This window comes from Hyperolius riggenbachi, chromosome 3 (assembly GCF_040937935.1).
Source record: "Hyperolius riggenbachi isolate aHypRig1 chromosome 3, aHypRig1.pri, whole genome shotgun sequence".
Classification (NCBI taxonomy): Eukaryota; Metazoa; Chordata; class Amphibia; order Anura; family Hyperoliidae; genus Hyperolius; species Hyperolius riggenbachi.
Window position 1 is genome coordinate 451,184,159 of NC_090648.1, and position 20,684 is coordinate 451,204,842.

The 20,684-nt window shown below is 45.3% G+C and overlaps 1 protein-coding gene across 5 annotated transcripts in view; it reads right to left on the reverse strand.

The window, feature by feature from the left end:
• The window catches only part of TMEM178B (transmembrane protein 178B), a 575,441-nt gene that overhangs the window by 311,226 nt on the left and 243,531 nt on the right, over positions 1-20,684 (reverse strand). For all 5 annotated transcript variants that reach the window (XM_068272988.1, XM_068272990.1, XM_068272989.1 and 2 more), the window contains one exon: positions 13,240-13,353. In XM_068272988.1, coding sequence (XP_068129089.1) covers positions 13,240-13,353 — 114 coding nt within the window. The remainder of the gene's footprint in view (positions 1-13,239; positions 13,354-20,684) is intronic.

Genomic DNA, 20,684 nt, shown 5'->3' on the forward strand with positions numbered 1-20,684 from the left:
TCCATGAATGAACTGGGCTTCTCTCAAGCCGTCAACCTCCCTACCCACAAAAAAGGACACACTTTAGACCTCATTTTCCATTCAGAACTCCTAATATCCAATGTGGAAATTGATCCAGTAGTTTGGTCAGACCACCACACTGTCCACTTCTCCTTTACAGCACCGGCTACAAAACACCAAGTGAAAGAACTAATAAAATATCGTTCCTTGAAAGGTTTGACACCCCAACACCTTCAGAACAGCCTCAATCTAGGTGGACTGACAGATCACAACTTCGGCCTTGAATCCATGGTCCTTAAATATAACCACGATGTCTCAGCCGCTTTTGACGCCATAGCTCCCTTAAAGATTAAACGTTCCGCACCATTACATCATGCTCGCTGGTTTGACAACTCTATAAAGGAACTAAAGAAACAGGGACGCAGACTGGAACGAAGGTGGCGCAAACATCAGTCTCCTGATGACAAACTTTCCCTAATTGCTCACCTGAAAAAATATCAAACGATGATTAACAAAAAGAAGTCCTTATTCCTGTCTCACGAAATTGCAAATGCAGCCAACAGACCTGCCCAACTCTTCCGCACGGTTGACAGTCTCTGCAATCCATCTTGCAGGAAATCCAGCATCAGACCTTCACAGGAACTGTGCGAGGAATTTGCCCACTTCTTCTCAGACAAAGTCTCCTCCATACGATCTGCCATTCAATTCACAGCCCCAGAAACCCATGCAGAGCCATATAACAGGTGCAAAAATAGCCTACCACCATGGTCTGATTTTAAGGTAATCACTGAAAAAGACATCTTGGATATCCTCTCAAACCTTCGCCAGACTACCTGCGATCTGGACCCTGGCCCCACTAAGTTCATGTTGAAATGCCCTGAACTATTTACACCGGCATTCCACAAAATAGTCAACGGCTCCTTACAAGAAGGGTGGTTTCCCTCTACTCTGAAAGAAGCAATCGTCAGGCCTCTACTCAAGAAACCATCCTTAGACCCAGATGCTCTAAACAGCTACAGACCTGTCTCAAACCTCCCCTTTCTGGGAAAAGTTATTGAAAAGGCTGTCTACCTCCAACTTGAAGCCAGGCTCTCCAGAAACAACATCCTTGACCCTCTTCAATCTGGTTTCAGGAAATATCACAGCTGTGAAACAGCCCTCACCCAGATTTGCAATGATCTGCTCATTGCAAGAGACAAGGGTCAATGTTCCATCCTGATTTTGCTCGACCTCTCAGCGGCTTTTGACACAGTCGATCATGAAATCTTACTCAACAGGCTACAAGAGTACTGTGGCATAGATGGCATTGTTCTCCTGTGGTTCAACTCCTTACTGGCTGGCAGAACACAAAGGGTAGCCTTAGGGCCCTTCCTCTCCAACCCTGTACCACTAAAATACGGTGTACCTCAGGGCGCAATATTATCCCCTTTACTGTTCACCATATACATGCTGCCACTTGGAGAAATCATACAAAAACATGGCCTGACATATCATTGCTATGCTGATGACACCCAGCTATATTTGTCATTCAAACCTGATGTCACAGACCCTACTCCACAAATAAACGCATGCTTAGCTGAGCTTCAGGAGTGGATGAATAATAATTGGCTAAAACTTAATGCTGACAAAACAGAGGTTCTTGTTATCGAGGGCCAGGGCTCAACAGCAAAGCAGCTCCAGTCTCGACCAACACCGCTAAGGATAGGGAGCTCAGACCTGAACAACTCAGACTGTGTGCGCAGCCTGGGAGTACTGATTGATGGGAAATTAAGCTTCAGGAATCAAATCTCAGCTGTTGTGAAACATTCCTTCTTTCACCTAAGGAATATTGCAAGGATTAAACACCTAATTCCTTCAGAGGATCTTCCAACCCTAGTTCATGCCTTCGTCACATCAAGGTTAGACTACTGCAACGTCCTCTACACAGGCCTGCATAAGAAAGACTTACGCCGCCTGCAATTAGTACAGAATGCCGCCGCAAGGCTGTTAACGAGCCAACCCCGCCATTGCCACATAACACCAACCCTGAGCTCACTCCACTGGCTACCGATAAAATGGAGAATTCTGTTTAAGATTGGCTTACTGACATTCAAATCCTTGCACAATCTGGGCCCTGGATACCTGAAGGACTTGTTGCAACTACATCACACCCCCCACAATCTTAGATCAAAAGGACGTAACACCTTGGTCACCCCCAGAGTCCACCTCAAAACCTTTGGAGACAGAGCCTTTTGTCATGCTGCCCCTACACTTTGGAACTCCCTGCCACACCCAATCAGGACAGCCCCATCCCTGGAAACATTTAAGTCTAAACTGAAAACCTACCTTTTCAGTCTGGCATTCATGAACATCTGACTATCTCCTCTGTAACACAACCCAGCCTGAAACCCTGTATTAATCTGAGACACAGCTATGCGCTTTGAGTCCTATGGGAGAAAAGCGCTTTACAAATGTTATTGTATTGTATTGTATTGTAATGCCATTAATCCATGCAATCAGGGCACAGCTACATTGGGCCAGGTCTCCCCCCTTGCATAAATGAAAAAAGGCGCTTGGAAAAACATTGCAGGGTATTGCCGCTAGCAGAATATCGCTTAAATTAGCGACATTCTGCTACTGTATTTGGATAGTAAAATATCAGTAATATTTACCGATATTTTACTATGGCTAAACCTATCCCTACTCTCACACATAACCCTTTCCTGATGGAGCCTATAAATCTAAGGGCCTGTTTCTACTACACGCAGATTGGATGCAGAATGGATGCAAGCCTATGGGCCTGTTTCCACTAAACGCAGTTTTTCTGATGCAGATTTTCCCATAGGCATTCATTGGAGTCAGTTTTTCTGCATGCATTCTGCATCCAATCTGCGTGTAGTTAAAATACAGGCCCTAAGACCCCCCCTGGTGGTGCCTAACCCTAAACCCCCCTGATGGTGCCTAAACCTAACCCTTCCCTCTGGTGGCGCCTAAAACTACCGCCCCCCAGAGGCGCCTAGCCCTAAATCCCACCTAAACCATAACCCTCCCCCCCCCCCCCCCCCCGCCACAGAGCGCCGTGCCCCCTATGCAATGGCGCAATTTGCTTTTCAGCAAGCCCCCTGTGACCACAACTATATCGGGGGCTTCTGCACGCTGATATTTTACCGTATTACCGCTATCCAGGCACCTAAATTTACCTGCTTTGCCAAATGTTGTGGCCGTTATAAAAGCCGCAATTTGCTGCAAAGAAGGTATATTTCAGCACCCGATTGCGGCCACCGCCATGTGCCCAAATTTCCCTTTCTAGCCGCAAAAATGCAGCTTTTATTATAGGCTGTTTTTTTTCAAAAGGGCTCCTGCGCCCTTTTTTCCGGCTTTGCTCCCCCACCCCAAGATCTATCAGCCATGCCATAATTTGAGGGCAGTAGCTTGGTCCTGAACACACAGAGCAGCAGCGCAGTGCTATGCATTACCTTCTCCTGGCACTGGCAGCGACACAACAGGAACCCCATCATGTGACAGGGATGGAAGCTGCTTGGTGATTAGTTGGCTCTATGGTACTTGTAAACTGAACAGGAAGTGAAGAGGACCTGTATCGCCGCTGGGAGCAGGTAATGTATAACATTCCACTGCTTATTTTCAGAACCACTCCCCCGGCTCCCACTCCCCTCCAGCTCTCGGCCATCCTTCGACGGCAGGGGTTGCATCGGTTATTGTTGCCACCCTGCTTGCAATTTACAGAGATGACCTGGAAACATTGCCTTTTCCCAGTAACAGCTGGGTGATCATTGGTGCCGTGATCTGTGAAGGGTGAGTATTTTGTAGCGCACATACCCCTGATCCGACCGTTATTAGTTCCTAAATCTTGGTGATGTCATCTCTGTGTCATATATTAGAGCTACAGCAGTGTGCGCATCACACGTACAGCCAGTTATTAGAAGCATTGCTCAGCTGCTGTAGGGCTGGCGCGTTTGTAGTACAGCAGTTACCTGGATGTTACCGTATTGATTGCCGATCCGTGTTTATAATAACAGTTACATGAGTGGCTGCTGTACAATAATAAACTAGAGCTGACGGAGCATTGCAGAGGACACAGAGGCTGTTAAAGAGAAACAGCACAAATATCGGTACTTCAGGGGTCCACAAGGCCTTTAATAGTGTAAATAAAAATCACATTTCCATTTTTGGTTTTTAGACATGAATTTGCAATCTGTAGTGAAGCTGAAACTGCTCTTTTCTGCAAGTCTGGAACTAGTTTTCTCATTGTGAATATGGACTGCCTTAAAGAGAGTCGGAAGCGTAAGTTAAAAAAAAAAAAACAACAGAGAAAAACAGGGGACCGGGAGGAGAACAGGAAGGCTCTGTAGGACCCAGAGCCTTCCCTCTCCTTAGGTAAGTATCTTTTTTTTTTTTTAATTACAACAGATTGGACCTGGCATTAGTTACTCAATACCTATATAATTAGTACACAACAAAGAACCCTGTATATATAGACTGCACCACCAAAATGGTATAAAAAAAAAAACAGTTAAAGGATACATGAGGTGACATGTGACACGATGAGATAGACTTGTGCATATACAGTGCCAAGCACACAAATAACTAGGCTGTGTTGCTTTTTTTATTTCTCTGCCTGAAAAAGTGAAAAATAAGGTATGCAAGTGACAGTTTCTGCCCGGGTCGGACTGGGTCAGACTATAGCATATTCCTCACTGATAAGTAATTACAGCCATAAAACACTTTCCTGTCAGTAAATGGCTTCTGAGAGCAGGAAAGAGATAAAAAGGGCAACCATTTATAGATTTGAGCTCTGACATTCTTCAATGAAGTTGTCATTGAGCAGAGACAATGGAACAGTAAAAACTTAAAAACTAGATTTAAATATAAAATAAAACTGTGGGATATATAAAAAAGTAATTTTTAGGAGAAGGAGGATGGATACAATTGTTTTTCTCATCAGTTTATTTTCACCTCGGATGTCCTTTAAACACTAAAAACAATTAAAAAGTGTCACTGGAACACCAAAAACACCCTTTTTAGACACATGATAATGCCCAATAATGAATAACAACAGTGCCTCACCTCAGGATATAAAGATGAGCCCTATGCTGCAAAAACATCCAACCTGGGGTTTACACAGGAGCCCCAAATGGACAGTAAGAACCTGGGTTGGCTCAATAATTTAATAAATTCCTACCTGGTGTCCAAAAACCAAAGTGCTGGTGCTCAGTGTGAGTGAGAAAAAGAGCAATACAGGATATACAATATAGAAAAGTGAAAGGAGCTAATATGCTCATAGTCATTGCTCAAAAAAGCAAAAAGTGTTCACTGGGATGGATAATCAGGCATATAAATGATACTAAGTGGATAAGTAGTGCATACTATACCAAAAAAGCGATCCCGGGTGAAGGAAGGTGCAGCAGCAAAGAGTCCGGGCAGAGCCTTATTAGGGAGTGCAGATGACTCATTTATTTATACTTGATACCTATAAGGGCATTACTACTAACCAGGGCCGGGCCGAGGCATAGGCTGGAGAAGCTCCAGCCTCAGGGCGCAGTGTAGGAGGGGGCGCACAATTCATTCAGCTGTCATTACTAATTGTGTATGAAGCAGAAAGAAATAAGAAAAGAGGATACATGGCAGTGACTGCAAGCCATATAACTAGATATTAAGGTGTTGGGGAGGTTGTGGGCCCTGTGGCCCTCTTAGTCTAATAGCAATCAGTGTGTGACAGCTGGGGTGGGAGGGATGGAGGGGCGCACTTTGGTGTCTCAGCCTTGGATGCTGGAGGACCTTGTCCCTGCTCTGCTACTAACAGAATTATCTTTAGGTTTTCTCCTTGTATGTTGTTCTCTCTTTCTTTTAATATCGTATTTGTTTTATTACATGCGTCTTTTTCTTGATTTCCATTGTATTGTTTATAATAGAATTAAGCAATGCATGTACACAGAGCATGTACACAGGAGCCTAGTATTTGGTAACCCCATTAATCTAGGTAGTAGAAGTCCCCCCCCCCCCCCCCCCAGAATAGGGTGCCAATAGGTAGGTGGACATTTGGGGAGGGGAGCTGCCTCTTCTACATAAGGCGCCTCCAGTGCCTTATGGTAAATCTGGCCCTGTATGTACAGGAGTTGGCAGATTGGACGAGGGTTTTCTGTGACCGGATACGTCCGGAAATAATCAACTTTGGCATTGTGTGGACTTTCCTTGTTGTTCTTATCATTGATCATCATTGTGATTGCTGTTATAATAGAGAACAGAGGCGCCAAAAGAATAAAAACAGTATTTAAAAGTTTTAAAAATGTGCTTAGGAGGCAGTGGTGGACTTACCTCCCACAAGCAGACACAACAAACTGTGTATTCACAAAAGGGATATTTATTGGTATACTCCAAAAGTGGATCGCAACGCGTTTCGCAGGTCAAGCCCGCTTCATCAGGCAAATACAGGAAGGAGCGCACAACAGCAGTATGTCTGGGTAGCACCTGGCGCCAGGTGCTACCCAGACATACTGCTGTTGTGTGTTCCTGTGTCTGCTTGTGGGAGGTAAGTCCACCACTGCCTCCTAAGCACATTTTTAAAACTTTTAAATATTGTTTTTATTCTTTTGGCGCCTCTGTTCTCTATTATAACACATATTGTATCCACCTTTGGTGGAGGGGGATACTCCTTCTTGTCTTCAAGTCTACAGAGAGCGACTTCTTAATCCTGAGTGGGGACAGGTTAATCTCCTCACCTGCCTATACAGTGGTTGCCTGGAGGTAACCCTGGTTTGTGAGTATTCAATTTATACACGTTCCAATTATCCATTTGCCTTGACATACTACACCATATTGGGCTCTCGGTTCTTCTCTTTCTCATCATTGTGATTGCTGTTCCTTTGGCATCCAATTTCCCTTTATAAAGATCTCTCTATATACAAAATGTCATTGCATGTAAATATATCGCAATTCCAGCAATTTCATGTATCTGGGGCTGATTTCCATGTACAATTTAAGCTCCTGGTGGGGGCTTCTGGCTTCCATTGTTAAACTGCGCAGCTTCCTTGTTACTGTCAATGAAATTTAATTGAAATTCCTTCAATAACAAGCCAGCAAGAGCCGAGGAAAATTGGATGTGCCTTGTACAGGAATGAAAGTGATGTTATGCACTGATTAAAATATTGTTCTGAGAAATTGTCTTCTCTAATACATTTGAAAGTCAAATCTCAATGACATCACGATTCAGTGAACCATGTCCTTCATCTAGACCTGAGCTAACTACGCATTGTATCTGCAAGCAAGGTTCTAGCATACCTCCTTCTACTAGGTATCAGCTACTGGAATAAGGGCACAGGCAGGACTGGATCTGTGAATTCTGCCAAGGTCGCCAGCAAGGTCAGGTGGTAAGCCAGGGTGAGTAGCCAAAAACGGTTCACAAAGTTAGAGATACATTGAAGCCTAAAAGAAATGGTGCCAAAACTATACAAATGCCCACATTATGCACTCAGGAGTCCAACGCACCATAACTGGGGGCAGATCAAAGCCAGTTTAAATCCATAGAATGTTTTGGAAACTTGCACACTGATAGCTCTTATCTGAGAACCAAAGATTACAAAAAGTTGTCTTGCCATGTAGAAATCAAGACCTACTGACTGGGAAGAAAATGCAACCCAGTTAATCTCTTTTTTCTCTTAGTATGGTGAGATTCAAAGCCAGTGGTCACGGTCATTGTCAGGTTCAAAGCAAGTAGTCACGGTCATTGTCAGATTCAAAACAAGTAGTCACGGTCATTGTCAGGTTCAAAGCATGGTCATGGTCAGGTTCAAAGCCAGTGGTCACGTTCATTGTCAGGTTCAAAGCAAGTAGTCACGGTCATTGTCAGGTTCAAAGCATGGTCATTGTCAGGTTCAAAGCCAGTGGTCATGGTCATGGTCAGGTTCAAAGCCAGTACAAATCCATAGAATGTTTTAGAAACTTGCACACTAATATCTCTTATCTGAGAACCAAAGATTACAAAACGTTTTCTTGCCATGTAGAAACCAAGACCTACTGGCTGGGAAGAAAATGCATCCCAGTTTATTCCTTTTCTCCCTCAGCATGGGCAAGTAAAGGCATACAAACAATTTTTGGTGCCAGATATCTGGGTGTCCTTCATCTGGAGAATCCTAAACATACTTGGTTTTAAGGGTTCTGTGAGGCCCTTGAACCCTTGCAATAAAAACCAGTTTCAGTTCACTTACAGTTCACTTACTGATAAATACTTATAATGCGTATATTAACACCTCAACCTTAACTCCTTCCTTACCGCATACCTAAGCCTAGCCACCCCCTTCCCCGCCCACACCATTAACCTTCACTAGGCATTAAGGGCAGCCTCATTTTCCCAGCGCCCTAATGGCTCCAATATGAACTGCTTGTTCGGTGTAGGATGTCATGCAGACCATACTGATATCTGACCATCTTCAATAAGGTTCCATAAATGACCTTTACAGACAACTGTAATCTCCAAAAACTCGATGTAGCCTCACATAACTTCAGCATGTACCATTGTCTTCTGCAGATGTAACCCCTCACAATGTAATAGATCCTAAGGAAGGATTTGCATGACTGTAGAAAGAACAACGATTATGAAAGATTTTTCTCCCTTTTCTTCAAAGTACAATATAGCCAGGGACGGACTAACAACTCATGGGGCCCCGGGCAATAGGATATTATGGGGCCCCATATCAGTGTTGCCCACTACTCACGTTATTTTTTACAGACTAAGATATAATAATTTACTGACAACAGATATTTTAGACTGATGAAAAACCCTCCAAAAATGGGTGTGGTCACGCAACAAAATGTGGGCGTGGTCATGGGTGGGGCAAAATATACATGACCTTGGCAGTGGTGTAAAAGGTCTGCCGGGGAAGTTTGAGCTCTGCCATAGTGTTTTCCCCCAAAATACATGTAATCTGACAGCATTTCACCAAAAACCCACACAATTTGGCAGAAGTTCCTCCAAAATACAGATAATAATATGGCAGTGGTTCCCCCAAAATAGATGTAATCTGGCAGCAGTGGTTCCCCCAACATACACATAATTTTGCAGCGGTTCCCCCAAAATACGTGGCAGTAGATCACCCAAAATACATGTAATCTGGCAGCAGTGGTTCCCCCAAAACACACATAATCTGGAAGCAGCGGTTCCCCCAACATACACAATCTGGCAGCGGTTCCCCAAAAATACATAATCTGGCAGCCATGGGAGGGAGATCCTGTGTGCCGCTAGTCTTGTCTTGAGTAGACCTGACCAGCGGCGCACAGAGCAGAGCTCCCTCCTGCAGCTGTAAGAACAGCAGTAAGTCCCTGCCCGCTGCCAGCCGCCGCCACTTAAAAATTCCAGAGGGGAGAGGGAGGAAGGGGGGCTCCAAAGACATCTCCCCGCCCTTCCCTGCCACTGTGCCTGCCTGCCTCCCCTCCTGCTCAGTGTGCTCTGGTGGACCCCACCCTGACCACGGGCCCTCGGTCGATGCCTGAGTGCCCGAATGGTCAGTCCGCCCCTGAATATAGCCTACTTAAAACAGAAGTTAACTTGGGGTCATCACTTCTAGCACCTGTCCAATGAGAAAGCTCATAATCTATTGTTTCAGGAAAGTGGGCGGAGACACGCAAATTAGTACTTAATGACCTTGCTGGTCAAGTATGCATCCAGAGCTAATAGTTTACAGCACACATACATTTTAACATGTTAAAGAAATACTATGATTAACCGGAAAAAACCTAAAACATGTTTCCAACAAAAGTGTTACCACTGCTGTCTGTGTCCCCATTTGTCTAAAATGCACTTCACTGAACTTCCTGTTAGCTGTGACCTTTTTTTTCTGCGACTTCCTGTTATCTGTGACCTTTTTCTTCTGAGACAGGAAATGAGAAGAAATACTCTCAAAAGATACAATAAGATATGTCAGAGGTTTTAAATCTGCCTAATGACAAGTCAGGACTGGAGGTCCGTTTCGTTTGGGAAGCAGATGGAGGCTGCCCAGTGCAGATCAGAACCATAACCACATCCATATAACACTGCAGAGAGCCGTATACGGTATACAACAGAACAGGAAATATGGTAAACAAAGAATTCAGAGCAGCAAAATTCACTTTGTGACACTGAAGCCAAGATTCATTTTACAATAAATTTCCCATTTATGAGACTCATGCGTTTGTTATATTGCTCATTTAAAGAAGAGGCATTCTTTATCATCGCGAACAAATCCTGGCGGCCATGTTATTTCCCCTTCGGTAATTTGGGCTCTGACAGCTCGGCAATGCGGCAATGTGTATGTACTCCCAGTGTGAGCTGTCAGTGTGCTCCGCTCCAGCAACATTGTCAGCTTCTGATGACAATTCATGTATTCACCCTGTAAGCATGGCTCAGTATCCTCTGGTGGTGCAGGATAATAGCAGCCTCCCCCTCCTCCACACACACACACACACACACACACACACCTGGTGACAATGCAATTCCTCTATCAAGAGCTAGAACCCCCCCCCCCCCCCACACACACACACACACACACACCTGGTGATTACACTGCTCCTGTAATAAAGCCTAGTATACCCCCCCCCCACACACACACACACACACATACCTGGTGACAATGCACTTCCTCTATCAAGAGCTAGCGCCCCCCCCCCCCCCCCCCCCACACACACACACACACACCTGGTGATTACACTGCTCCTGTAATAAAGCCTAGTATACCCCCCCACACACACACACACACACACATACCTGGTGACAATGCACTTCCTCTATCAAGAGCTAGCGCCCCCCCCCCCCCCCCCCCACACACACACACACATACCTGGTGACAATGCACTTCCTCTATCAAGAGCTAGCACCCCCCCCCCCCACACACACACCTGGTGATTACACTGCTCCTGTAATAAAGCCTAGTATACCCCCCCCCCCCACACACACACACACACACACACACATACCTGGTGACAATGCACTTCCTCTATCAAGAGCTAGCACCCCCCCCCACACACACACACACACACACACACACCTGGTGATTACACTGCTCCTGTAATAAAGCCTAGTATACCCCCCCCCCCCCCCACACACACACACACACACACACATACCTGGTGACAATGCACTTCCTCTATCAAGAGCTAGCACCCCCCCCCCCACACACACACACACCTGGTGACAATGCACTTCCTCTATCAAGAGCTAGCACCCCCCCCCCCCACACACACTCACACCTGGTGATTACACTGCTCCTGTGCTAAAGCCTAGTATACCCCCCCCCCACACCTGGTGATTACACTGCTCCTGTAATAAAGCCTAGTATACCCCCCCCACACACACACACACACACATACCTGGTGTCAATGCACTTCCTCTATCAAGAGCTAGCATCCCCCTCCCCCCCCCCCCCACACCTGGTGATTACACTGCTCCTGTGCTAAAGCCTAGTATACCCCCCCCCCCCACACACACACACACACACATAACTGGTGACAATGCACTTCCTCTATCAAGAGCTAGCATCCCCCTCCCCCCCCCCCCCCACACACCTGGTGATTACACTGCTCCTGTGCTAAAGCCTAGTATACCCCCCCCCCCCCACACACACACACACACACACACCTGGTGATAGTGCAATTCCTCTGCCAAAGCCTAACATCCCCCCCCCCCCCACACACACACACACATACCTGGTGACAATGCACTTCCTCTATCAAGAGCTAGCACCCTCCCCCCCCCCCCCACACACACACACACACCTGGTGACAATGCACTTCCTCTATCAAGAGCTAGCACCCCCCCCCCACACACACACACACACCTGGTGACAATGCACTTCCTCTATCAAGAGCTAGCATCCCCCTCCCCCCCCCCACACACACACCTGGTGATTACACTGCTCCTGTGCTAAAGCCTAGTATACCCCCCCCCCCCCACACACACACACACACACACCTGGTGATAGTGCAATTCCTCTGCCAAAGCCTAACATCCCCCCCCCCCCCACACACACACACACAACCCACACACCTGGTGATAAAGCAATTCCTCTACAAAAGCCTAGCATACCCCCCAACACACACACATACACCCGGTGATAACACTGCTCCTGTACTGAAGCCTAGTATGACTCTCTCTACACAGACACACAAACACAAACCTGGTGATAGTGCAATTCCTCTACCGAAGGTTAGCATACCGTCCTACTTACACCCCCCCCCCCCCATACACACACACACACACACACACAAGTAGTGATAATGCAATTCCTCTACAAAGCCTAGCATATTCCCCCCCCACCTGCCCACACACTAACACCTGATGATAATGCAGTTCTTCTACTAAAGCCTAGCATACCCCCCCCCCCCCAATACACACACACACACCTGGTGATAATGCAATTCCTCTACTGAATCCTAGCATACCCCCCCCCCCCACACACACACACACTCACCTGGTGATAATGCAATTCCTCTACAGAATCCTAGCATACCCCCCCCCCCCCAATACACACACACACACCTGGTGATAATGCAATTCCTCTACAGAATCCTAGCATACCCCCCCCCCCCCACACACACACACACTCACCTGGTGATAATGCAATTCCTCTACAGAATCCTAGCATACCCCCCCCCCCCCCACACACACACACACACTCACCTGGTGATAATGCAATTCCTCTACAGAATCCTAGCATACCCCCCCCCCCCAATACACACACACACACCTGGTGATAATGCAATTCCTCTACTGAATCCTAGCATACCCCCCCCCCCCAATACACACACACACACCTGGTGATAATGCAATTCCTCTACTGAATCCTAGCATCCCCCCCCCCCACTCACCTGGCGATAATGTTAATCCTCACTCAAAGTCAAGCATACCTCCCACCCCAACCACACCAAGTGATAATACTATCCCTCTGCCAAAGCCAACCAGGGTGGTTTCCTCATAGCAAGGGAGGAGTAAATGGGCAACACCCCCCACCCCCCAAGGTGATCCCAGCCTTGTGCATTGGAGGGTGTCTAGATAGGTCTGCCCAAAAATAAATCCAACCCTCCCAAAGCACCGATGCCTGATACTGATGGACTCTGAGCTCTCTGAAACCCCGGTTGCCTAGGAGAAGGTACTGATGGTGGCTGGTCGGTAGTTTGTGCATCTGTCTCTATACAGAAGGCAACCTGTTTATTTCATGAAACAATCGCCACATCACGGCAGATGCAACAAGCAGAGTGGATTTTGGGTTTACTTACGAAGGGCGTGCCATTCATCTTGTCGGATGGTCTTGGTGATGTTATATGTGAGGTTCTTGGGTATCGTGGCCGAGGAATAGTGATACTTGATAAACGAACATCGCTCGATCTCCCCTAAGGAGCCAAAGAAAAGACAGGCATTATTTTCTAGTACAAACTCAAGTTAAAATGACATTACGCTTTTCTTCTAAAACATTCATTATTAACACACATCATGGCAGCTTAGATATGTTGGTTCATATGTAGTGAACAGCATCTTTTCTTTGCAGCGATAGGATCCTCTGTTAAATTCTTCTGGGCCAGAACACTGTATGCATGAAGTTTGTAATTTTGCACGTGTTTGCGTGTGCTTCCTCCGGGCACTATGGTTTCTTCTTGTATCCCAAAAACGTAGGCTACATGACTCCCTCCAACCACATGGCTCCTTCCACTCACTAGTGTGGCCACAATGACCCTCTGCCATAACAGTGCGGTTATCATGACCCCCTCCACCTACATGTGGCCACAATGACCCTCTGCCATACCGGTGCAGTCATCATGGCTCCCTCCACCCACATGTGGCCACAATGACCCTCTGCCATACCGGTGCGGTCATCATGGCTCCTTCCACCCACATGTGGCCACCATGAACCTCTCCCATAACAGTGTAGCCATGACACCTGCTCTTAATGGGGAGTCTCGGTAATAGAGGGAGTAAGGGTGAGTACACAACCCTGGGCCGCAATTGGTGATAGAGTACAGTGGTGTAGCTAAGGAGCTGTGGGCTCCGATGCAAGTTTTACATTGGGGCCCCCCAAGCACTCTATACATAACAATTGATACGGCGCACCAAAACCTGCCAATGGCAACTACAGTGTCAGAGGTGCAAGAAGGGGATGGGGAGCAGTTTGTTAATGATTACCACTATTCAAAGCATCTATAGAAGTCATTACTATGAGCACAGGACCAATACAGAGCTAATACTGCAGTTGAGGGAGGGCCCTTTGGGACCCCTCTGACCCAAGGGCTCCGATGTGGTCGCAACCTCTGCAACCCCTTTTGCTACGCCCCTGATAGAGTATTACTATTATTATTATTTATATAGCGCTAACATCTTCTGCAGCGTTGCACAGAGTACATTGTCTTGTCACTAACTGTCCCTCAGAGGAGTTCACAATCTAATCCTTACCATAGTCATGTGTCAATGTATATATCGTGTAGTGTGTGTATTGTAGTCTAGGGCTAATTTAGGGGAAGTCAATTAACTTATCTGTATGTTTTTGGGATGTGAGAGGAAACCATAGTACCTGGAGGAAACCCACACAGACACGGGGAGAACATACAAGCTCCTTTCAGACAGTGCCCTGGCTGGGATTTGAACCGTGGACCCAGCGCTGCAAGCCGAGAGAGCTAACCACTATGCCACATCACTGGATGCACCTGGATAGCATGGGGCTATATTAACATACAGCCCCCTGAGCACAGGGTGGAGCTTGAGCCACTTTACCTCCTCTGACCTACCCTGGAACACCTACACAGGTAGCTGGGGAGCAACATTTCCAGTCAGCTGATCTTCAGGGGTTTTGGAAACAGCTAAGCAGACCACATGACCAGTATTGATAACAACTTGACCACCTTAAGAGTCCAACTCAAAACCACTGGAGCCAAAGCCTTTTGTCATGTTGTCCGTACTCTTTGGAATGCCTTGCCACATCCAATCAATACAGCTCCAACCCTGATGGTGTGTTTAAATCACAACTGAAAAGCCACCAGTTTAGTCTTTTTATGATCACATCATTTTTTTCCTGTAACACATCACAAACAGCAAGTATGAACTGAACTGAGACAAGCTTATGTGCTTTGGGTCCAACAAAAAGGTTTTGTTTTTGTTGTTGTAGGAAGAAAATCCCCAAAAAGTTTTGCTGGGGGACCCAGAACTTGTAGTCACGCCCCTGCTTTGACTGGCAGTGCAGTAATGATAACCTCACTCTGAGGTCAGGGCTGTTACTTCACGTTCACGTAGTAACCTCAGTCTGAGGTCAGGGCTATCACCTGCTTCTCACAGTAACCTCAGTCTGAGGTCAGGGCTGTCACTTCACACAGTAACCTCAGTCTGAGGTCAGGGCTGTCACTTCAGACAGAAACCTCAGTCTGAGGTCAGGGCTGTCACTTCACGCAAAAACCTCAGTCTGAGGTCAGGGCTGTCACCTGCTTCTCACAGTAACCTCAGTCTGAGGCCAGGGCTGTCACTTCAGACAGAAACCTCAGTCTGAGGTCAGGTCTGTCACTTCACGCAGAAACCTCAGTCTGCGGTCAGGGCTGTCACTTCACGCAGAAACCTCAGTTTGAGGTCAGGGCTGTCACTTCACGCAGAAACCTCAGTCTGAGGTCAGGGCTGTCACCTGCTTCTCACAGTAACCTCAGTCTGAGGCCAGGGCTATCACTTCAGACAGAAACCGCAGTCTGGGGTCAGCGCTGTCACTTCACACAGTAACCTCAGTCTGAGGTCAGGGCTGTCACCTGCTTCACACAGTAACCTCAGTCTGAGGTCAGGGCTGTCACTTCACGCAGAAACCTCAGTCTGAGGTCAGGGCTGCCACCTGCTTCACACAGTAACCTCAGTCTGAAGTCAGGGCTGTCACTTCAGACAGAAACCTCAGTCTGAGGTCAGGGCTGTCACTTCACGCAGAAACCTCAGTCTGAGGTCGTTCAGGGTTGTCACTTCAAACAGTAACCTCAGTCTGAGGTCAGCGCTGTCACTTGCTTCACACAGTAACCTCAGTCTGAGGTCAGCGCTGTCACCTGCTTCACACAGTAACCTCAGTCTGAGGTCAGCGCTGTCACCTGCTTCACACAGTAACCTCAGTCTGAGGTGAGGGCTGTCACTTCACACAGTAACCTCAGTCTGAGGTCAGGGCTGTCACTTCACACAGTAACCTCAGTCTGAGGTCAGGGCTGTCGCTTCACACAGTAACCTCAGTCTGAGGTCAGCGCTGTCACCTGCTTCACACAGTAACCTCAGTCTGAGGTCAGGGCTGTCACTTCACACAGTAACCTCAGTCTGAGGTCAGGGTTGTCACTTCACACAGTAACCTCAGTCTGAGGTCAGGGCTGTCACTTCACACTGTAACCTCAGTCTGAGGTCAGGGCTGTCACCTGCTTCACACAGTCACGTGAATCATACATTCTGCAATTATTACTGCACTGCAAAAAGAGACTTTTATAGTTTACCGTACCTAGAAATAAAATTTTACATTAAATAAATAAGTGTCTAATTGCAACTCTAATTAGTTGGCAAAGTTAAGATCCTCTCAGCGAGATAACAGCTTTTGATCCAAATAAAAGTTTAGATCCGCCTTAAAGGTTAAGTGCGCTAATAAATACATAGAGGTGGTTCTCAATTTCCACCAGGGCTAAGTTCCAAGAGCCACTCGTGTAAATCAAATTGTACCTGAATTAAACCTTGATTTCTCATTGAAAATCATAGTGACGGATATAGTCATTTCCAGACCTGGGACTTACATCACCGCAGCCTATAGGCACAGATGTCCTGGCACCTTAGATTTCACCCTGCATGAACATACCAATCCCCTTAGATAGACACCGCAAGTGTGCTGATTGGCCCAGCTGCCACTCTTCCCTTACTTCCATTACATGTCATAGGTAGTTACAGGTGCCCCTTAGTATTAGGTAGCCAGAAGTACCCTCAATATTAAGTAGCTAGAGGTGCCCCAAAGTATTAGGTAGTTAGAGGGAGATCTCATGGGATGCAGAGAGCTGGGTGAGTAACCTCTCATTTACACCTCCCTTGGGACTCTGCATAGGGAGGGAGGGAGGCGAGTGAGCTGCCTTTCCATCATCAGGCGCCCGTAGGCACATGCTTACAGTGCCTTATGGTAATTCTGGCCCTGGTCATTACATATTATGACCTTTTTAACATCCTATAAAAGTACAACTATTAGAACAGGATATTCTCCTGGACTGTGTTCTGAAAGTATATTATTATTATTATTGATTTAGAAAGTGCTAACATATTCAGTGACGCTGTACAAAGTAAGAAAAACAAACAGGGTGTGCATACTAATACAGACAATGATATAAATCAAATATGGATACTGGAGCAAAATACAGAATTGGTGATTACAATCACAAATAAATAAATGTATAACAGGATGCAAGCTACAAAGTAAATACGGTAACGAATTCCAAGAAACAAAAAGGTGAGAAAGATCTGCCCTTTTTGAGCTTACAATGTAAAGTAATGGGGGAAACAAAAAGTGAGGGAGTATGTGGTATTCTAAAAAAATCGATTTTCTCAAAAACTATAAGGTCTTTTTGAAAAAAGAAATGTTTTTTACTTGTTTCAATTATTTTTTTTAGTAATACTGTAAATCTTTATATTAGATTATCTTCAAAAATACAAGCAGTTAACAGAAGGAAAATAAGTGACTTGTTCCCATGTTTCCCCTTGGTGATTGTAGCCTGTAAGGGGGCTTTGCTGTTCACCGCTAAAGTCGGCATGAAATCACGCGTAATTGCGAAATTACTGTTACAAATAAAATTAATTACATTTTTTATGAAATTTCACATTACGATTTTGCATTGTAATTGCCAACTATGATGCAAAATTACAATTATGCAAAATGTTTGCTCATCACTACCCCTAACAGGGAAATCTCCATTGTTCTAAATATTGTCTATGACTGATTACCATCAGGATCAAATAGTCATGTTCCCATCCATCTGCATGTCCCAAAATGCCTCTATCTATCTATCTATCTATCTATCTATCTATCTATCTATCTATCTATCTATCTATCTACTGTATCTATCTTTCGATCTACTCTATCTATCTATCTATCTATCTATCTATCTATCTATCTATCTATCTATCTACTGTATCTATCTACTGTATCTATCTTTCGATCTACTGTATCTATCTATCTATCTATCTATCTATCTATCTGCCTATCTATCTGCCTATCTGTCTATATATCTACCTACCTATCGCTACGTACACTCATGCGATAACGTCGTCTGAAATGGCTGATAACGACCATTTTAGCCGTGTGTATGTGTGTACATCGTACACCAATTGATATTGATCGGGCATCGTTTAAGATCCCTCCTGTCCAATTTGTAATGACCCCCAATGCCCGAGCATGACTGTTCACAATGTTTACTAGCCCCGCCAACCGGTTGAACCCGCTCCGTCGTCCACCGGTCATCGTCCCTCCGTCCGCTCCATAGCAAAAGAACACATTGCTAGCCTTAAGGCTAGGAATGTGTTTGTACAGCATCATTCCACAAATTGTGGCCCGAGGGATCGATTCTTGATCCCCGTCAGGTGACAATTCTCGCATGTGTGTACTTAGCTTAAAGGGAACCAGAGAGGAAGCACCCTTGTGTATTTTACCATGCATATCAGTAAGAACATTAGAGAAAACACTTACCATGCTCTCTGTTTCCTCCTCACTGCTAAAAGTGTCTGTTAACAGCAGTCACAAGAATCCCAGACTGAGCAATTAAATCTGGCTTTGCTGGGAATGATTATTGCTGAGTCATTATAGCAAAGCCACAAGGGGGCAGGCTTGGGCTTGAAATAACACCACAGAAGACAGACTTAGCTATAATCTTTCTGTAGCAAAGCTAGACGGAGCAGCCTGACTTCTCAGTCGGGGATTCTTATCAGACGTGATAACAGTCAGATTACACAGAGAACAATGAAACAAAGGGCAGATTAGGTGTTTACTGTCATGTTCCCACTGATTTATAAGGTAAAATACAAGAGGGTGCTTCATCTCTGGTTCTCTTTAAAGGGAATCTGAACTGAGTAAAATTTAAAGTAAACACACAATGTACCTGAAAATAAATATGACATACTTACCACACCATCAGTTCCTCTCAGAAGCTCACCATTTTCTTCTAAAATGTCCCCTCCCAGTTCTGACAAGATTTTGTCAGAGCTGAAATTTATCAGTTGCTGATAGTTATACATCAGTTGCTGTCAGCTATAACTGAAAGGACAACTAATGTGCAAGGTAATGGCCATGTCTCCCTATGGCTCTAGTGGGCATTGTTACAGTTTAACAGTGTGCTGACCCGGAAGCTGTTACAGGGTGATCGCCATTTTTAAAATGGAGGACAGAGAATTCCATTAATCACATTGGACAAACAGGACACAGGAGAGGAGAAAGAGATTGATGCGCAGACTACATGGGAGGTAAGTATGACCTGTGTATGTTTAGTTCAGGTTCTCTTTAAAGTACACTTGATCTTAGAGTGATATGGTGGCTGCCATATCTATCTATCTCATATCTATCTATCTCATATCTATCTATCTCATATCTATCTATCTATCTCATGTCTATCTATCTCATATCTATCTATCTATCCCATATCTATCTATCTATCTATCCCATATCTATCTATCTATCTATCTATCTATCTATCTATCTATCTATCTATCTATCCCATATCTATCTATCTATCTATCTATCTATCTATCTATCTATCTATCTATCTATCTATCTATCTTCTATCTATCTTCTATCTATCTATCTATCTATCTATCTATCTATCTATCTATCTATCTATCTATCCATCTATCTATCTATCTATCTATCTATCTATCTATCTATCTATCTATCTATCTATCTATCTGTTAGGCTTGGTGGTGTATTCTCCACAGTCAGCATGCAACGCATGAGCTGACGTGGAGGAGGTACACACACTAGCACAAGGAAACAGGCTATCCCTAGTATAGTGGAGGGGAGGACTGACTCCAATACGAGATTGTGGCGCACAGAGCCGGTGCAGATCCGACAGCCACAAACAATACTTTTGCGATAACGTCTCAGCGCAAGGTAGCGCTGAGCGCATAAACCAGAACTGAGGAGATCAGGACAGGTAGACAGAATGAACACTTGCTAGCTAGCCGCTACTTAGTGACAGCAAGCGTCCACAACAAGACAGACTGGAATGAGGCAGCAATGCGTTGCAGCGATGGCGTGCCTCACAAAGACAGGACAGGATAGTCAGGAAATAGCAGGATCAAGATAGATGAACGTAACACAGACAAATATACAATAAGTATGTTTTCCTAGCGTATTACAATTACAGCTATCAATGAAACTATTTGTAACGTCTGACTAACATATGTATATATCGGCAATGAACCGATATATGACATAAGCAGGAACACTGACTAGGACTGGAGCAATACAGGGAACAGGACTCAGAAGGATTCGCTATCTCTTCGCAGAGATGAACGCAATCCACAAACGGTAACAGAACAGGATTCAGAAGGATTCGTTATCTCTTCGCAGAGATGAACGCAATCCACAAACAGAACCAGGAGAAGGATAACTAACTCAGCACGGGTGATCACGATACGCGCAAACTACCAAAACGTGCTGGAAAGCTGACTAACTGAACACAGGATATAAACAGTTCGTGTACGTATA